Below are 19772 nucleotides of genomic sequence, written 5' to 3' on the forward strand. Positions count from 1 at the left end.
GAGGAAAAAGAAACGCAAGGTACGGGATGCAGGAATGCTCGGGACGGACACGGTAACCGGAAATTCTTGGCGAGTCGTTCGTCCCGTAGATTTATTTCGTTGGAAGCAGCGTTCGTTTTCGTCCTTTTTAGCGGAAGGCAACAGTTTACGCGGCAATTTTCCTCGTTCATCCCCGAATACATAATATGGTTTTATCGCGACACGTAATCGGGCCGGTTCGCTAATACGAGAATCGTGCAATCGCGTTATCGCATTCTACTGGGTTTACTCCCCTCCCTCCCTCCCACCCTCCCTCGTCGCTGCTATCTCTTTGTCGGGTGATAATAAATTTTCTACCAGCTTTGGATAATGTTTCACGGAGGTACGCGTGCACAACGTTCGCCATTACGAGATAAACGTACGCGCGCAAACGTGGGCGATAAAAGCGCGATAAACCCAACGGAACAGAAAACGATGGACAGGTCCAACAGACTCGCGATGACGCGACCATTTGCGTCGAAATTTTGCTCCAACAATGTGTAAACGACCTTTTCCCCGACGATTTTTATTGCCACCGTTCGCGAAAAACAAGGTCATGAATCGTTATCTATTATTCGTTTATTTATCGGAGGTGTATCGATATTTCAATGGGGTGAGGTGTTAGTAAGAGAATGGAATTTTTTTTATCTGCGCTTTCAGAGATCCGTTTTGATACGAGATCGTTTTTATTTCTTTCACTCGAGGAAAGGTGCTATCGGACGAGTGAAAAGTAAGTGTACGTTGTTGCATCGACGCGAAGGGTTGTTCGGCGAGGCCGGTCGAGGGTGTTCGTATTTTTCGAATCAGGAAGGAACATCGAGGCGATCGTAAAAGTAAATAAGGGTAACGACCGAACCTCGAAAAAGATTACAAACCTCTCTCGAGTATTTCCGCTTGGTGAGCTTCGCGGTCCCGTCGGATTTTTTCCCCTCGAAAGCGGGAGGAACTCGATAGTGAAATCTTGGAGGCGAGTAGGGGTCGCCACGGAGCAACGAGCGATTAGGATAAGAGGGTGGGACGACGCGAAGACGGCCGAAGGAGAACGATTCGCATAAATTTTCACGGACAGAGGGTAATCGGCGTATGAAATGGAGATTGTTTGTCGAATTTTCATGCAGACGATATTGCGATGCCGATAAAAATAATAAATCGGGACTGCGTTGCGTTTCCTCGCTCGTATTTGTCACGTGATAACGCGTTGTTCTTTCCGAAGTGGACCTGTCTAAAACTGTTCGCGTGATTTTAAAGAAAGGAACGCGCGAGAGCTTTCCTGTATAATTGGTGCACCAGTCGCGATACTAGAATTATGGCACGAAAATGTAGAAGCGAGCGAGTGCCGGCACGGGGCCGCGGGAACCTAAAAACGAAAATAGTTCTTGAAACAGTGCCAGCCTTTGATGCCTCGTATGCGTACTCATTCTAGTAAATAAACAAAAAAGTAGACGCGCGCGGGAGTGGCGACCGCGCGAAGAGTGCCCAAGGGACCATGGCAGCCGGTCCCTTAGTTTCGCTGTCCAATAAACACCGAGGGGACGTCGAACTCCCGAATAATTTATTAGACCAGCTACAAATTGCCCACTACAGGCATTAGATGGATCAATTCGAACGTAACCTTTTTTTTCTTTACACATCGTCGAACGCGTTCGTTTCGAACTTTACTCGAAGCGACGAAGTTAAAAGTTAAGGAGTGCTATTTATTCGTAAGTTTCCGTTTCGAACGGAAACCACACCAGACGACGCACCTCGTTAAATGCACCGTTCCCTACGCAAACGTCCCGGTTTAGTTTCTAATCGATTACCATTCGGCGCAATAGCGACGTCCCCCGTCGCGTTTGTCTTTCGTGGCCGGCAAAGATCCGACCGAATATGGTAATCGGCGGCTATAAAATTCTGGACACGAAATCGCGGTGAATTCATTAACGTGGTTCTGGGTCGGTACAGACGTTAGGTCATATCGGCGCGGTATCTTAGATATTTATGGGAGCTCGACTGACGCTGCGAGTGCACCGCACGCAGTTAGGGTAGACTACGCAGAGACGAACAACGCGTTACATAGTGCCGCCACGCACGACACATGTCGTGACGTTTTTACGATCACCCACACCCCGGCATCGTCCATTCTATTCGCCAGTATTTCCCCGCGCCCGTGCGGTCTCGTTGTGTTTCGTTTCGAATTTAATGGTGGAAAATGCACTCGGCCAAAGTCAATAAGTTGCTCCGCCACCGTCCCTTTGCGCGCTCTCTCTCTTCATGGGCTACCATTTGCACCGTCAGCCCACGCTGTACGCTTTCCTAGCGCGAACATTGGCGTAACCGTTCATTTTATGGCTGTTCTTCGGGACCGTTGCGTCGCCCGAGGTCTCCGTCGTTTACCAAAGACCGCGGTGTTTAGAACGATCTGCGAACGTAGCTTTTCGCGGCAGAGCACTGCGAGGTTATCGCTGTTCGCGTCTCTCGCAATGTCGCGCAATTTATATCCGCCATTTTGTCCAACTTACGTGCTTTCTTACTCTCATTTTTTTGGAGGTGCGAATATCAAGAGGTAGCTAGATTTTCCGTTTCAATCACAGTTCTTACGTGATAACGGATCTTTGTGAGAATATTACCATTGGATTGCTGAGGTTTGCACGGTGAAAATGAGTCCAAGCACGGTCCAATTTTCAATTATGTACAGTTTGGAGAATCCATCCCTAAAAGTAGTTGACAAATGAAAACCTGGATAATTCGTTGACAATACTCTCATAAAAATACAACAAAGTCTTAACGTTTTAACGCAACGGAAAGTATTCTTCCTTTGGCCATCTACGTAGGTATATACATATCGTATATCGTCGTCATCGACCACTGATTTATCCTTGGAACACGTGCCAATCTCCGTGGCTGGAATTCCCACGATTCGGTCGTCCGATCGGTTCGACAGATGCTATTTAAAGCAGTTTACCGGAAACGAACGGAACTCTGCTCGTGGCGGGACGCGAGGCGATCTTTTCCCTCCGTTCGCGCGAGAAATGAATGTATACGATACGGTTCGGCGAGAGAGGGCACATTGCCAGAATCTGACGCAAGATCGATCCCGGTTCGCTGGAAAAGCTACGCCAGTGACTTCTGTGCAAGGGTCGCGGGGGAACACGGGAAGGTGAGGGTAGCCGAAAGCAATTTGTACTCCTATGCAGGCTCTGCGTTTCGCATTAGACGTTTATATTGCGCAATATATATCGGCCAAGAATAGGTCCACGCGATCGGCTAGATTCGGTATTATCTCGTACGGTGCTCTTTCACGGACGATACGGCTGGTAATTTATATCTCCTCAAGATAAAAGCCGGATTTCTTGCGAGAGCTTTATTAGACTTATCCCTTCCCGGGCTCTACGTCTTCCTTTTTAACTCTGCCGTCGAACTGCTCGCCGAACTCGATGGAAGGACTCGCAAATTACAACCACGATCCAATAAACGTACAAATTGTCCGTGTTAAAAATATTCCACGTTATGTTCGCATTATTGTACTATTCATTTTGAGTACTTGCCGCGTAATCTTCCGACTCTTCTTACCCTGATACAAAACGATGACAAGTGGTCTTGTTTAAACCATTCGCATCCCATGGTCGTAGCACGGGTGTCTCGTAAGTTCCTTTCCTTTGCTTCCTTTCGTCGTCTAAAAATATCACCCCCAAGGGATCTTGGCGAATCTTTCGGCCCTCCCGATTCGAAAATGCTCGAGCATCGCAGCTGCTGGTGCACCGAGTTACGTTCGCCACGTTCGTTACATTTCGCGTCGTTTTGTTCATCGAGCGACCTCGCGAAGAGCACCAAAGTGGATCCCGGTCTCCGCTTCCATCGTCGAGCTCCTCTTTGGTCGCTTCCTGGAACCTTGAAATTTATTATCGGACCAACTACAAAACGAATAGTTGTCCATTTGATGTTTGGACCCTTCGGAAAATCGACAACGAGAAACTATGTAGCTGCTAATAAGAGAGTGTCACCCTTTTATTAGCTTGTTCTATTAATGCTACTCTGGTCGCACATTCTAGTGTTAATAATAGAAAAAGACTCTTTACGTCCCCATCGTCGTTCCACTTTGTTCAAATAGCCGCTCGTTACGAGAAAAATGTCGATCGATTTTTTTTCCTTTTGAAGAAAATAAAAAAAAAATTGTTTGAAATTCGACGTTGGACGGTAACGCGTCTGGCGCGTATGCAAATGTGTCGATCGATCGGTCGTTTTCCGTCGTTTTTCGCGGCTAGGAGAAATGAACCGTCGCGCGTTGACGGCTGAAAAGTCGAACGTCATCGGAAATCCGTGGACGGAACTAGTTTTGCATCGAATGCCAGCCGTTCGTAATTAGATCCGTTTCAGTCTGAACGCGTGACGACGTGTCAATAGGAACGGGTTGAATATGGTCGTGAAAGAAGTCGCCTAACTGCGTTACGGTTCGTCGCGAATCACGTTATCGATCAACGTCTCCGTACATCCTGCTCTTAACACACGTCCGTTATATTCTTTTGGAGTAAGAATAGACTAGATAATAGACGGTGTTAAAAATACCAAAGTGTCTCTATAGATCGGTTCAGAGTCCCAAAACTTTTCATCCGTAGATTGTGTTTCCACGAAAACAGCGATTAGCTTGTAGCCTGGTTCGTATCCTGGCTTGAATTGTATCCTGGGGCGTACTCGCTGGCACATAGTCGTTTGCATTCCCGCGAGAGTAGTTACCTCGGAGCGTTTTAGTCGCGCAGGAAAGAGGAAACAGTTCGACGAAACGGTCGAAGCGTTCGCGATCGGGGCATCGCGACGATCCCGTATAACGCGCGTTCGTTTCGACGATTTCACGTGTTCGCCGCTTACAACCGCTAACGGATTTTCCAAGACGAACGCAAACGTTTACGACGCCCGCTTCCTTTTACGATTCCCGGTTTATCGTGGTCGTTTGTCGCGGGCTCGTTTCCGATCCACCTGCTCTCGATTTACACCTTTTAACTTCCACCCTCGTATCGATTTCGCATAAACGGGATCGCGAGTTCCGTGGCGAATCGTAAGTGATACTTTTCGTAAGCTCCGAGGAACTTCCTTATTTTTCCACCGCTGTCGCACGGATTCGCGTCAGTCGACTTTCTTTTATTCTTTATGTGTTTCATAGCCGCACTGTACTCGTTTTGTGTTTCTGTCACAGACACGTGAAAATATAGACCGAGCCTTTGTGTTCGGCTTTTTGTAGTTGCGTATTGTAATCACTGATTTTCAATCTGTTTTGTTTTCTAAAAATTCAAACTAATATTAACCATTCTGTAACACTACTTTGGTTATTTAATATATTCTTGTATGTGCATAATAATAACAAGAATATATTAAATAACCAAAATAGCGTTACAGAACGGTTGATATTAGTTTGAGTTTGTAGAAAAAACAGATTGAGAATCACCGATTATCAGTTACCCCTCGTATAAAGGCTCGGTCTGTATTTTCATATGTCTATGGTTTCTATTTGAGAAGCAATCGTTTTGGGAATGTTCGTATTCCGTGGAGAGAAGCAGACTTTACGCGGAGGTGTACTGGGTCAGACGCTATCGTCAGCCGTCTTATTCCACTTAACTCGAGCATTCTCCACTTGTAGCATATACTCGGAAGTAGATCTTGCGTTAAGGTGTATTGGGCCAGACACGGACTCGACGAAATTGAAAAGTATGTTCGAAAGTAGAGCAAAATTTTAACAATCAATTTTCAACTCCTCGAGTTTTTTCCATTTCTGGTCCCCGAGTACGGAGCTTGTTAGCTAACGACCAAAGAAAGCCAACATTTACCTTCGTTCATTTAGCGTTGTCGCTCGCGACAAGCCAGACGAATCGTATTTTCGCTTAAAAGCCCTGTTACCTGTTGAAACGCCCAATTCCGTCGAGATTACGTTAATGAGGCGGAAGACGGGGCCGATCGCAATTTCTTCGGTTAACAGAAACACGAGACACGATTGACGGAAACGCAGGAAAAGGGGGGCGGGACGAGGAGGGAGGGGGTCCGAAGTTGGTTCGAATTTCCTCTGAATCGATCGCGGGTGCGCGTAACCGTGAAAAGCGTGGTCGGTAGCTTTGACTTGGGTCACGGTCCCTTCGAGAGGGGTTGGTTTGCTCTCGTCCCTTTCATGCGAAAGCGAAATACGAGTGCAACAACCACGCTTCAGCAATTATTCGGTACTTTAGCGGACTCCGCTGAAAATATTACTCGACTTTCCTCAACGTCGAGGCATGTATTTAAAAGCACGAACGCCGAAATTTCGACCACGATCGCGGTCACGGTTGCGTTCCGCTGCCAGAATGCGCGGCTGGAGCGCATTTGTCGTGGTTGGAAACGTTTGTGGCGAAAATTGTACTCGTTAGCATTTATTTGACGCATTTGCTCCGCTATTTTCGAGGCTATCGGAACGGTTGGTTAATTACGACACGTTATTGGCCTTCGGAGCAATCGTTCGATTTTTCATGAAATCACCAACAATTTTAGCGATGTTAAAAGCGATCCATTCGTACCCTTTCCCTCTCGCCAGCGTTCCATCGTAAATCTGTCACCGGCAGTGTCTTCTGTTGCTCGTTTGCCCAGCAAAGTTGAATCGCTCCCTTCGAACGCGCAGGGCAAACCGATAGACGCTTTCCCGGCGTTAGCAGGATTTCTTCTGGTATCTCGCGCGAGAATCCGTTTCCTCGAAGGAACGAGGGGAAAGGAGAAAATCCTTTTCTGCACGTTCGAACAGCTTTCTGGCCTAACGAGACTTTACATAGCTCGAGTACGTGACAGAGCAACGTTAGGAGGCGCGCGCGTGTCGGTGGAGATGGCTTAACGAAAACTGGCTCGGGCAAAAGAACCTGGTGCGCTCGACGAAACACCGGGTGCATGCTAAACATTGGAAGTAGAGGAACACGGTGTGTATACACCGCGGCTCGAAACTTTGAAGCACCACTTTCACCCGAATAAAGGAGAAGTGTACGCTAGCTTCACTCGAAATTTTACTACTAGAAAGGACTGAGAGAATCTATTAATTCTTTACAAAAATTTCTTCGTTGCAAATTTGTTCGACTGATAAATTTTACTTTAGAAATAAATATAATAAATATAGAGAATGATCCTCCGTCGAGTTCTTCCTTTTCAACCCGATATCTTTCCCACCGGGCAGATTAATCAACTTTTTAACTAAAGTACCTGCAACCCGTGACTCGCGTAAATAAAATAGAAGTCAGCCTAAGAACGCGTAATCGCGATAGCGTGCACGAAAGTTTCCCCTAAACGAGCCGCGAGCAAATCTCTTTCGTTGCCCGTTTTGTTTTTCCAGGCATGATAGTTTTCTCTCGGTTTATTTTTACACATCCGTTTGTGGTAGTTTTTCTCGGCACCGTTCCAAGTTTATCAGGAGAAGTTGCGTCATCCCATTGGAGAAGTCGACAAGTTCACGAAACTGATTACATCTAGAGACTTTGTAGTTGGACCAACGCCGCCAATTATCGGCGTGAGAAATTCTAACGAAGATCGAGCGGTTGCTCCGTCCGTGGTGCAAGTTTGCAGGGAAGCTTTTCCGTGAAAGCTGTTTGTTGCCCGTAGTCTCGTCCAACGGAGGAAGTTAAGGGAGATCAGAGGTCTGGAGAGAGTTCAATTATTCTCTGCGAGCAGCCGAATCTGACCGGAGACGGAGTATATTTTATTAAGACGATAGATGGCGAAAATCGATTCGCGTCAGGGTGCACCCTACTCCTCAAACGTGTATCTTTGCTTCGATGCGCGCAGTTGCATTATTACCATTTCGAGCTCACTTTTGCGCGTCAAAAGCCTCGGCTCCCTTTATTGTTTCTGTAGCTCCGCTAGAGGCATTGGTATCGCCTTGTATCGGGCTTTTTTAACGTTCGGGAGCTTTATCGTGAATTCTACGCTTCTAAACGGGACCTAGACCTCGGTTTTAGACTTCTAAATGGAACTCAAACCGTAATTCAGTTTTCCATCGCTCAACGATTACACTCGATTATTAATTTACTGCTTCCCACGGAACGCGACTCGACAAACCACGAAATCGTTCCCTCGATTCTTCCTCGGACCTTCAGGAATAATAAAGGGAACCGAGGCGGGTGTTTGACGCGCACAAGTGAGCTCGAAATGGTAATAATGCAACTGGGCGCATCGAAACAAAAACACACGTTTGAGGAGGAGGGTGTACCCCGACGCGAATCGATTTTCGCTCGAAAAACTTTCATTCTGCTTCTCGAGGGAAATAGCTGAGGCAACGAAATAATGAGAAACGTTCGTACCAATTACGTTACCGGTTTCGTAACAGCTCGAGAATCGCCTGGCTCTAGTAGACGTTGAACAACTGCACGCTGCTCTTCCTGCAACGATAAATATAAGGGAGAAGCGCGAAGTGAGACGGAGACCCGAATAAAAAAGTTCATCGCGAGAAGAAATTAGCAATTCAGAAGCTGGGAATGCCGGGGCGACGAGTTAGAATGCCGAGGAACATCTGAAATCGTTGGACGAACGCTTCGCGAGTAGTTTTTCGGTTGGAATACATTTTTTCCTTATTTCACGTCTAAAATATTCGAGAGCAGTTGTGGAAGTGTATTTAAAAATCGTGTTAGACGGTGTCCATACGAGAGAACGTTCGTCTTCAATTAAATTAGGTTGTTTGCCTGAGAGAGAAAATTCTTAACTAATTTGGTAAATTTAATACGGAAACGTCAGTTTATAAAATAACCGTGCTTCTTTAAGACCGTCCAACGTTCAACCTTATCTTTACACGTTCAAGCCCATCTCGCTGACGTTTAAAACTTTTTATTCTCCCCTTTATTTTGTTTTCTCATTACGAGTTGCTTTTAACTTACAAGCATTTAACGTCGGATCTATTTGCGAGAAAAAGCTTTTTCCCCGACGTTGATAATTTCCCGAAGCGGCCCCGTTAATTTGCATAATTTGATATCGCATCGTCGTCGTCATCGTTACGCAGCGGATCGTTGTACGTTTAACCGTATCTCGTATCAAGGAGGAAACTTTTCCTCGAAGAGCAGATGGTTCGGCTTGTACGGAGGAAATTACACCGAACTCAGCCCTTTGATTACGAAATCACTTTCGTTCCCCTCTCTGTCAACCCGTCTTGTAATATATACATTGTAATGGACTCAAATAAAACATCTTAAGAGGATGGAATATAAAGTACATCGAAACTGTAGAGGTCCCTAATGAAACGCACGAAATGTTAAGATCGGTTCTAGAGGCGTTAAAAACGTAGAAGTCTTATTAAAATATTCCTCTGGATATCGAGAAGCACCGACTTTTCTAATCTGAAAATTATAGATATTTTAAGGGCGAAGCACTCGACGTGGAGAATGTAAAACAGAAGTACCGAATTTCGATTCGACCCTGTTCAATTCGTTAGGCGATTGGGTAATTTTCTCCCCAGCTATTTGCACGTCACGCGGAGCTTGAGATACCTGTACAGGTCCTCGGTACAACTGACACCTGTCTTTCAACCCGAGCGATAGTGATCGCGTTTCGACAAGGTGCACGACGTTATTACCATACGGTTACAACAACGCGGTATGGAAATACTCGGTTATCGAGCGGAAGCGCTGCTACGGAATCGTGTCTATAAATAACGAGTACTTTTTACGATGCAAACGAATTCGCTGCCGGGCCCAATTTGCGCGTCGGAAGCGCGCAAGATGATTTCACAAAATTGTTAAAATGTCGTTACCCTTGCCAGTAAGAAATAGTTTCTTTAATGTTTTAATTAAAAACGCGAAGAACAGCTGATACAGTTTCTCGAATCGTAGACCGTGCACAGCTTGAAAATTTCTGTCGGACCGAACAAGTTCGAGACGAGCAGATGTTCGTAGTTGCTGCGGGCGATTCGATTAATCGACGCTACAATCGGGGTCCATCAAGTTGCCGACGAAGCGCACGGGAACGAATTAAATTTCTGTCTAGGTACTTGTCCCGAGACGTCTGCAGACAAAAGAGCGATCACGATCGATCAGAGCCATTTGCGCGCTGGAAGAGCTAATATCGTTCGACTACCAATAACTTTCGGGCCAATTGTTCTTCGAGGTCTCCTGCGCCGTTTCTCGCGGCTACTTTTATAAAAGATACTAAAGAAGAGGCGTTTAGCAGGATAGAAAAGAAGTTGCAATCGAGAATTTATTTTTGAAAGTCTGCTACGTTGTGCATGCAAGGTGAACATTGCTGGAAAAAAATATGAATGAAATTTAAATTGGACATTACTGTATTTTCCTGAGAAAAAGGACACTCGCATTATACAGGGTGTCCCAAAAGTCGGGGAGGAGCCGGAAATGGGGGGTAGCTGAGACGATTCTGAACAACAATTTCCTTTGCAAAAATGTCGGATGGGGCTTCGTTAAGGAGATATTAAGCGAAAACCCCGACCAATCAGAGCGCGCGTAGACCGTTGGAGCGGCCGCGGTAGCGAAGGCTACGCGCTGGCGGCCGCGCTTGCACGCGAACAAGTGACTCGACGTGCATCGAAGGACATTGACGCTGCCGCCTAGCGCGTAGCCTTCGCTACCGCGGCCGCTCCAACGGTCTACGCGCGCTCTGATTGGTCGACGTTTTCCGTTAATATCTCCTCAACGAAGCCTCGGACAACATTTTCGCTAAGGAAAAAGTTGTTCAGAATCGTCTCAGCTACCCCCAATTTCCGGCTCCTCCCCGAGTTTTGGGACACCCTGTATATTATAGATGAAGCCGCACGAAATTGCCTCGAATCTCGCGTCACACGCGAAATGTAGTCCCGTAGAAATTTTGTGGATGGAAAGGGTTGACGAATCGGCGGTTGTAAAAATTGTTGAAGGAAAAATCGTTAAGCCCGTGGCCCCCACTTGGACGCCTCGAGTCGCGACAACGTTGAGGAGAACGGTCACTCCGACGTTATCAGGTCGTTCCTCTCGTTCTCTCGTCTCGTCTCGTCTGGCGGTGGATTCGCTTGGTCGCGTTTAGCTCGAAGCGAAACAAGGGAAAAGCGAGAAAGGGCGAGAACGTCGCATCATTCCAGTACAAAAGTACACACCCCATGGTGCGTCAACTCGACTCGGGCTCGTAATGAACTCTGTCGGTCCCTTTCAAACTATTCCATTCTCGTCGGTTCGCGAAACTACTGCGAAACGGTATCGTCGACGTCGCGTGGCTGAAAAAAAGCTAACGAATCGAAGAATCGGACGTTCCAACCTTTTAGTCGAGCATGGGGGGAGGGGGGGGGGGGGTGGGTCGGGTCCACCTAATTCAAACATCGTCACGTTTGCACGTTTCGTACGATTGTATTGCTTGGCCAAACGAGGGTGAGGTCTCCAGGCTATCGCGCTTGTAGCTGTAGCGGTAGTACGTAGAAATTGGTTTGAATTTGTTAATCATCGTGTAGATATAGGTTGTGTTTGAACGAAAAGAAAGGAACAACACTTGGTCGTACTGATAAGTGTTAGACAAAATGTATTTATTGAATATTTAATTAACCGCAACAAAAGCAAAAAATATACGCTTCGTCTGTGGATCCAGCTGCACGGATCGATACTTTTAAACGAAATAAAAATATAATCTTTTACAATTTATCACCACGCACGATGTACATATCCTGGAACTAACCTTGGCGACATCTTTAATAGATGACAAAATTAGGCAGAGTGGCGCGCCGCGTTTAAATCTTGCGCGATGTTGCGAGAAACGAATGCAACCCTGTACATCGTATACAGAGATTGACTAAAAATTACCTAGGCTAGTGCCTTTGAAAGGTACTCGATTCACAATTATTTACGAGTACAATTATTGAACAGTGAAGTGAAAAATCCATTTGGACACAAAGTGCGACGGTAATTGGGTCATTTACCTCGTCGGCGAGTCAGAGCAATCGAGATGGAAACGGAGAGGCAGCGACGGGACAGAAGCTCCCTAGACTGTCGGATCCGATGCTGATTATGCAACTCGGTCCTGTATACGTGCTCGAGTCGAACATTTGTCGCGCAACCATTTCCGTCCCCGGCGCAACCACGGATCTTATTCGAGACCGTTAATTGTGATCTATGTTTCTGTCTGTCCGGAAGATGCGACGAGCACCTCGGAGAGACACTCAGGTAGCTCTATCCGCGAGAACCGCTTTCAGTCGTGCAGACCCACCTTCGCAGCTAGAAAGCCAATTAATTAAACGTCTGTGCTACGACGTGTTCCTTAATTAACTCGTTGTATCGCGCAACTTGCGGTGTCTCTAGACGCGCTCCCCTCGGGTTGGATCTTTTCTGGGAAACGATAACGCGTGCGTTCGTTAGGGGCTACGTGGAGCTTGCGGATGCGTATTCTCTAGAGAAGCATTCCGGAGATCGATATTGCGTGTACGAATCGGCGTACAATAATCTTGGGATTATTTACGGTAGCGCACCTTGACGTCGCTATTACAAATCTCTTCATAGATACTCTATCGATTCGTCGTTCGCGTACAAGTGAAGTTCGAACGAGAGTCTCGAAGTCAACGTTCGCCTAATCTCGAAGTTGTTTGCGAGATTTCGTCGAGGATAGACGGTGTTCCAGATTGTCGAGTCCGACGTCGCCGTCGGGGAGACGTCGAAGGAACTCGCTACGCGTTATCTTGTTAATCGAGGCGACGGAGTCTCTCAGATCGTATCTAAAAGGCTGGCTTCGTAATCGCCTCGAACGTTTTCCAGAATAATTTCGCGGGAGCCTTAAATTTCAACCAAGCCCGTAAATAGCGTTTTATCTACGTGTCGCGCGCAGTTAAGTCACGCCCAACGATTTATGGATCGCTTCGGAATATTCGTCACCGATATCGGAGCGGTTTTTCCTCTCTCGCCGCTTGTATGGAAATTAAAGTTTCACCTTCGAGCACCGACAGTCCATGCTAGAGCGATAAACAAGCTGGGACGCTTGTAAATTACCGAACAACGCGAGACAATGCGAGACTACAATTGAAACAATAGAGCGACTTTTATTTTCACCAATGGGGGCCGTAGGAAAGTCCATTCGGTGCCTAATAGTTTGTCGACGGTATGCTGCACGAGTAATTGTTATTGTTCACCCTTTAAACAGGCGCGAAGGGATGAATTAAGAAGTGAAAAATACCCGAGAGAAAGATGATGATCGAATAATTTGTAATAATCGACGATAATCCCTGTTACGGTATCGCCGCTTGAAAGCTCCACCTCGAAGTGACCGTATCAGTGAATAGCGTATTCATTGAGATTAATTACCGTTACGACAGAAGGGACACGAATTTGTCCATTAATAACGTTGGAATGATAGACGGCGTCGATCAATCCGCGTGCTTGCAAAGCATGAAGTTTAAATTGGTTTAAAATGGAGCGGTAATTGTAATCGTTTCTGTCCATTGTGATAGCCAATTTGAGGCTGGTGAAAGGAAGAATACACGGAGGGACTACACGTCAGTGGTGCACAGAGTCGCGCAGTTTCACGGACCTCGCACGGAACGGTGGCATAAAGTATTTTTCAGCGATTTAACGAAGATTAGGAAACAGTGAAAAGGATACAAATCCGAGGACTATCGTGGCATGGTTGAAGATGTTCAAAATCTTGGAATCGAGAGCAGGTCTACTCGAACGGGTTGGGGGTAGAATTTTCTCGTTTCCTCTTTCGAACATTTTACAAAGATGGAAACGAGACAAGCACATCGGCAATCTTGAAATTTATTCGAAGCCTAGAATTTTGGTTAGGGGTTGACTAGCTGAAGAAAAAAAAAATCTCGATCATCAGGATATTTTCGTAATAAATCACTCGTTTGACTTGATTGATCCCGTTCGTTCCGGTTGACGTTCCTCCTCCTCCCCCCCTCCCCCCACCCTCCCCCTCCCCTCTCCCCATCAGAGGCGGGAAAGTATGAGAGCCACTGGCGAAGAATGGAACGGCACAGGGTTTGCGTTGAGTTGCATTTGGTTTGCGATCGGTAGCGTAGCCGTTGGCAGGGATATCGTGTTTACGCAGGATCGTGTTCGGTATCCCTCGCTGGCAGCCTGCGTCGAATGCCAGTGGCGGTGACGGTTAGGGCGCGGTGGTAAACGAGAGACGCCGAGTGGGAGAAGAGATACGAGCTCGCGGCGGAATGAAAAGGGTGCTTCCAACCCCTCCCACGGGTTTCGTACATTCAGCCGACCTCTCTCTCGACTGTTCACGGAATGGGGCTGAATCGCGTGGGCTGCGACTCTACGATAACAACGCCGCGCGATCTTGGCTAGACGTGGAACGCTCGGTTGCGGCTTGAAACGAACGATCGACCGGCGGGTCAGATGGTGCTACGATAAACCCGTGGTTGACGCTCTCCACCTCCGTCCTCTCCACCTCCGACCCGTCAAGATGCGTTTAAACGAGTGGATCGACCGTGTTTATCCAAATGGATATTTTATATGCAAATGCGCATTTACATGCAGGGTACACGCGAATATCGAGGATATATGCAAATCGTGCAAATATTGTCGTTATACTCGTCGATGTAGGAACAGCCGCCGTCATCGAAGTCATCGTTAGACCGAACATTAAACCGACTGTAAATGTAAACGCGCCCTGGGATCCACCGATACGAACGGGCCGCGAAAGAGGAAGGAAAGAAAGAGAATTTTGAGGGCGAAACGAGCAGAGAATAGCCGCGATTGGCGTTATCGAATAACGCTCGAGAGCCGAGATGCCGCGTTAGAACTCGCAGAAGGAGAATGGCCCGCGAGGGTCGATCCAAGCACCCTTGACTGTTGCAATTACTGCCTATGAACGGCCGGATGAGATTCGATCGGGCCGCTTAATTAACAGGTGCAACACGACTGAGCTTGCCACGTTCCGGTACGTACCTGCCGGAGGTTTCGATCACCGAATTTTGGGGGCGCACGAGTAATTTCTATCTAAACGTATCCTTACCGAATCAGAGGTAGAGTAATTACTATCACGCTCAACTATGGTTCAGGTTATAGAAGTTACGGACGTCTAGAGGTTACCGAGCTCAGCAACAGGGGATCAGAGTGTGCCGTGCTCACCTACGAGTTCGTCTACCACCGACCGAGCATGATTTCATTCCTATACTGTATCTCCACTTAACCAGATATGCAAAAGCTGGGAGTTGTTTCTCCCTCAGTCCAAGTGGGCTCCGACTTTCGAGTGAGTTCGAAATTCGTAACAAGCTGAGAGACATAATTTGCGATAATCCGAAGGCGCAGCGCGGTATCACGAGAAGCCACGCAGCGTTGACTGGTTGGGATTTCCCGACGTGTAACGAGAAGCAAACGATTAACGATACGACGGATGGGGCGGCCGCCAAAGAGCCGAGTTAGTTCGCGAAGAATTTCGCGGAGGTACGTCAGCCATCTCTGGGATTTCCGTTCGAGAATTCAGCGGGGAAAGCTGCGGAAATTAGCGAGAGCAGGGTCGCGGTCGAGGCTAATCTGAAAGGAGTAACTTAATTACTCTCCGACACGAACGACTGGCAGACGGCTTTCGTCTGTTCGTTTGCTGGGTCTAGTTGCGAACATCAGGAAACGGACAGGACGATAGACGGACAGCGAACAGACGGATAAAGAGGCAAACAGATCCTGCGAACTCTTCCTCGCGATGCCGCGTGAATTAAAATCAGACGTGATTTTAATTCCAAGGTGAAAGAATGACGAATCCGTTGGTAAATTCGACGAGGAAAATTTCACCCTGGATAATCGAGAGAATTGATTTGTTTTATAAATACAAAAGAAATCTGCTTCTTCGTTGTTCGTTTCATCAACTGGAACGAGTGATGCATTGCCAGCGATATTTCACTTTGTTGTTTTAGATATGCACCAAGGGATTGAGAATGACATATTCGCGGTAATATTTCGCTCGGGTGGTTCTAAGTATCTCGCGAGGGTTTAGGTATGAAAGGGTTAAATGCGAAAGTAAGGTTTCAGCAGCCCCGACTGAATACTCGAGCAGCATCAAGGGTAAAATGCACGTCTTGAGATATGTCGGCCTTGACGCGTTTCTCGAGCACCTTTTGTCGCCGTTCTAATTCAATATTTCCGGCAACCGGGTACCCGCATTCTCAGACTCTTCGAGTGGTGTGCTGCGAACGAGCTTTTCGCGCCACGAACCCACAGAAACGAGCACATATTACGCGGGATTCCAGGACCTGGGGAAGCACGGTCGGCACGGGAAATAGAGAGAAGTCGTAAATCAAGCGAGGAAAGAACTACCGGAGCTGTTCATAAGGTTCTCGATTTTTAATTAAAGGTTATCGCGGGAGGTAGAAAGTTCATTATGTTCGGAAATACAGTCGGTCGCGTAAGTATTCGTAGCCTCTATCCCTAGTAAATGTTCATGCATTCATTTAAGAGAAATTTTTAAAGAAATTTTTAAAGAAATTTTTAAAGAAATTTCTGGAGATATAGAGGGTACGAATACTTATGGGAGTAACTGTATGTGTAATGGAGTCTTTATATTTCTGATATATGACTCGCATGACTAGTTTATCGACCAAACGACATGATCCGATAACGTTGTTCAGCGTGGTTGGCTGAAAAATAAACGAGAGCTGTGGAAACGACGGTGAAAAGGCAAGGGAGAATCTACCGATATGTCCGGTTCGCGTTGCCAATCTACAGGACGAGAATTGTACAACCGTGCACAGAACGATTCTTCGCGTAAAAATGAATGAGAAATAAAAAGGTAGAATTTCTCGATACGAGCTTCCCTTTTCAATAAAACTGCTTTGGTTGACGCGTCTGACCAATACTCGCTATTTCTACTTGCGATGCTGTTTGCCACGCAGTGGTTCAAGTACACCTTCGTACGTTCTACGTATTGACTTGCTTTCATTTTTAATAATCAGACCCAAGTTGAATAGATAACATATACAATAACATATACTATGTCTGTATCAAGAAACGCCAAACGCAAGTAGAAATAGGAAACGATGGCCGATACGCGTTCGCGTAGCTCTCGATCGCACGTGTTCCTGACAAATTTTCAATCTCGATTTTATCGAGAACGAGCTTTTGCTGGGACAAATTTTATTCTATATTTTCGTTTTATTTTTCCTCGGGGAATAACCCCCACGCTCGGCTACGCCACCCGACCTCGCCCAAACTCTATTTTCCTATGCCAAACCTGTTCTCTGTTCTATTCAATTTTAAATATCGCGCGACCTCGTTGAAAATTTATATTTTGCAAATGTAAAGTATTCTGAATTCTGAGTTCACTGATTCCAGTAGCGGTCAATATCGGGCAGTCCTGGCCCTTCCCTGGCCCTTCCCTGGCCATCGTTAGTCATCCTAGGTCAGCCTTGGTCCTCGGTCGGTTTTTCGCTCGAACTATACGCGAGGACTGAATGCTGAAACGTTAATATCACAGAAACTATTCTGAAAAGTTAATATTTAATTGGTCCAATCAATAGATATAAAGATACAGAAAAATTGTCTGCAATATCCTCGTCACAGAAAGATTTGTGTCTCTCCTCTTCGGATTACGTGGGGTTCAACCGACGAAATTTTTCCGAACGCTCGATCTGATTTGCATCGGTCGTTTTTCTCTTTATTCGACGTTTCCATCTATCGTGCCAGACTTGGAGCTGGCCACGTCGACGAACGATACGCGTTCGTCCAACTGAAAACTCGCGAACAGCCAGACACGAATACCAACGTTCATCTTCGTCCTTTTTCCACGAGTTTCTGGCTGTTAGAAATGTTTGCGTGATTTACGCAAACCCTGGAAGCTCTACTCGATCCAAATGAAGGGTTAAAGCACCGATAAAGAGAGTTTAAAAGATATGAATCGTTTCTTCCGGTATTAATTTATATTTTATTTCTATATTCTAAATATATATTTCTTTATATATAGAATTATATATAGAATTATAGAAAAGAAAGATTCACGTCGTATCAAGAATTATTTTGCAACACTTTACACGTCAAAAATGAATAGATATGTCACCCGGCGACTACGAGAACTGATTCGTTCAATTGTCTCGCCAATTTGTCGTGAACTCGTAATTACCAATCTGCGGTCACGGTGATCCTATCACTCGCCTTCACGCTCCGATCGCGGTAAATTTGGCGAATTGTTGCATACGGGGGCTCATGCAAATTTGTAACTTCTTAGGAGGGAAACGTTAGCTTCTGTTCTCACGCGAGCCGTTTGATGTGATTACAGACGGAGCTCTCGCAAAATTTGCAACAGCTGTCGGAGAGGGCACGCTCGACGACGGAATTCATTCAGAGGCTCAAAGGAATGACGGACAAAGTGCACGTGAGTATCCGCCTTTGGCGTCCTTTTTAAATTTCGCGTCCAGGGGGAACGAAAATGGGGAGGGGTAGGGGGAGGGGGAGGGAGGGAGAGGAACAGAGACGCCAGGGGAGGCTGGTCTCCGTGAAATTACGGAAGGACGCGGCGCGTTAATTGCATCAGCTGTCGCCGTCCCTTCCGTTTCCAGCTCCATCTTCGCCAGGCTGTCCTCTCGCACGCGAAATTACAAAGGATACGACATCGAGACCAGCCCAGGGAACGAATTATATTCGACCAGTTAATAATACCGTCGGATCTCGCGTTTCGCTCTTTCCCTCGAACAGAAACCTGGCCCTTTTCGATGGAATTCCCTTCCAACCGCCGTCGCGACTGCTCATTTCCGGAAATAATTGCCGCTAGAGGGGCCCGGAATTATTTTAGACGCTGCAGTGCAGAGGTAGAATCGCATTAGCGCGTTTAGAGGTGTTGAGAGAACTGGAATTAATATCGAGCTAACGAGTGCGAATCCAGAGTCTTCCTTGTGAAGAATGCTTATAAGTTTATTAGAACTTGAATTAGAACAGAACGGTTAGCCAAACAAACAAGGGATGGTCCGAAAATTGTCGATAGAGATTCTTCGCAACACCTGCTGTTTGCTTCGAGAAATAAAGCGCAGTCCCTCGATTATCCGATCTAATAGAGGCGAGGGTTGATCGCATAATCGAGGGGGTCGAAGCACCGAGCTATTTTTCTTCGACCTCGTAGCAACAGGTAGGTTGTAAATATATCGTAATGCCATTTCTGGAACATACATCCATCGCACGGTACATACTGACAACGAATCTCGCAAACAATTGTCATATATTACCGTTTTAACAACTTCTGTACAAGCTTCCCTTCTGTCGTTGTTAATTCGTCCCGTTACGAGGAGGCTACCGCGAAAATGAAAAACGACATGGGGGCGGTCGGGGTGCAAATAACATTTGAATCTCATTTCGGCGAAAAGACCGGTGGCCAAATGAATTCCCAAGACTTCCCGCTGTCGTTGGGAAAACGCGAACAATTGGATTTCCCACTTCCGGATGCGTTTTACAAGAGTTGATTTATAAGTTCGTCTACCCTCGGCGTTTTGCATTTGCATATTGTTTCGTCGAGCGTCTCTGAAATCTCGCGAGGACAAACTCGGAAGAAACAAGGCCTCCTTCCTCTGGCAACTTGCGAGAAACCGTTGTGGAAGTTCAAGTTTGTCCAAGAGTCGCTGCGATCGTCGAAACATCGAGTCGCGGGCATCCCCTTGCACCGCTGAAATAATAAGGGTGCTCTTTGTAGATAAATAGGATCATCTATTTTCTTGTATTACATACAGAGAGGGATCAGAGGACGAAAATAAGAGTAGCCGTTCCCTGGGAGCTGCAATTATGATATTTTTTTGTTTAATGAAAAATTTCTTACAAATATTCTAATATGATTATTTTGAAAAACATATATTTGTGGTAACTCATTTTATATATATATATAACATGATTGGACGCACATGT

The 19772-nt window shown here is 46.3% G+C and overlaps 1 protein-coding gene across 3 annotated transcripts in view; it reads left to right on the forward strand.

Moving 5' to 3' along the window:
* The window catches only part of LOC128889685 (E3 ubiquitin-protein ligase TRIM9), a 41368-nt gene that overhangs the window by 10903 nt on the left and 10693 nt on the right, over positions 1-19772 (forward strand). For all 3 annotated transcript variants that reach the window (XM_054147534.1, XM_054147536.1, XM_054147535.1), the window contains exon 4: positions 18163-18258. In XM_054147534.1, coding sequence (XP_054003509.1) covers positions 18163-18258 — 96 coding nt within the window. The remainder of the gene's footprint in view (positions 1-18162; positions 18259-19772) is intronic.

The sequence above is a fragment of the Hylaeus anthracinus genome, unplaced genomic scaffold (assembly GCF_026225885.1).
Source record: "Hylaeus anthracinus isolate JK02 unplaced genomic scaffold, UHH_iyHylAnth1.0_haploid 11997, whole genome shotgun sequence".
Classification (NCBI taxonomy): Eukaryota; Metazoa; Arthropoda; class Insecta; order Hymenoptera; family Colletidae; genus Hylaeus; species Hylaeus anthracinus.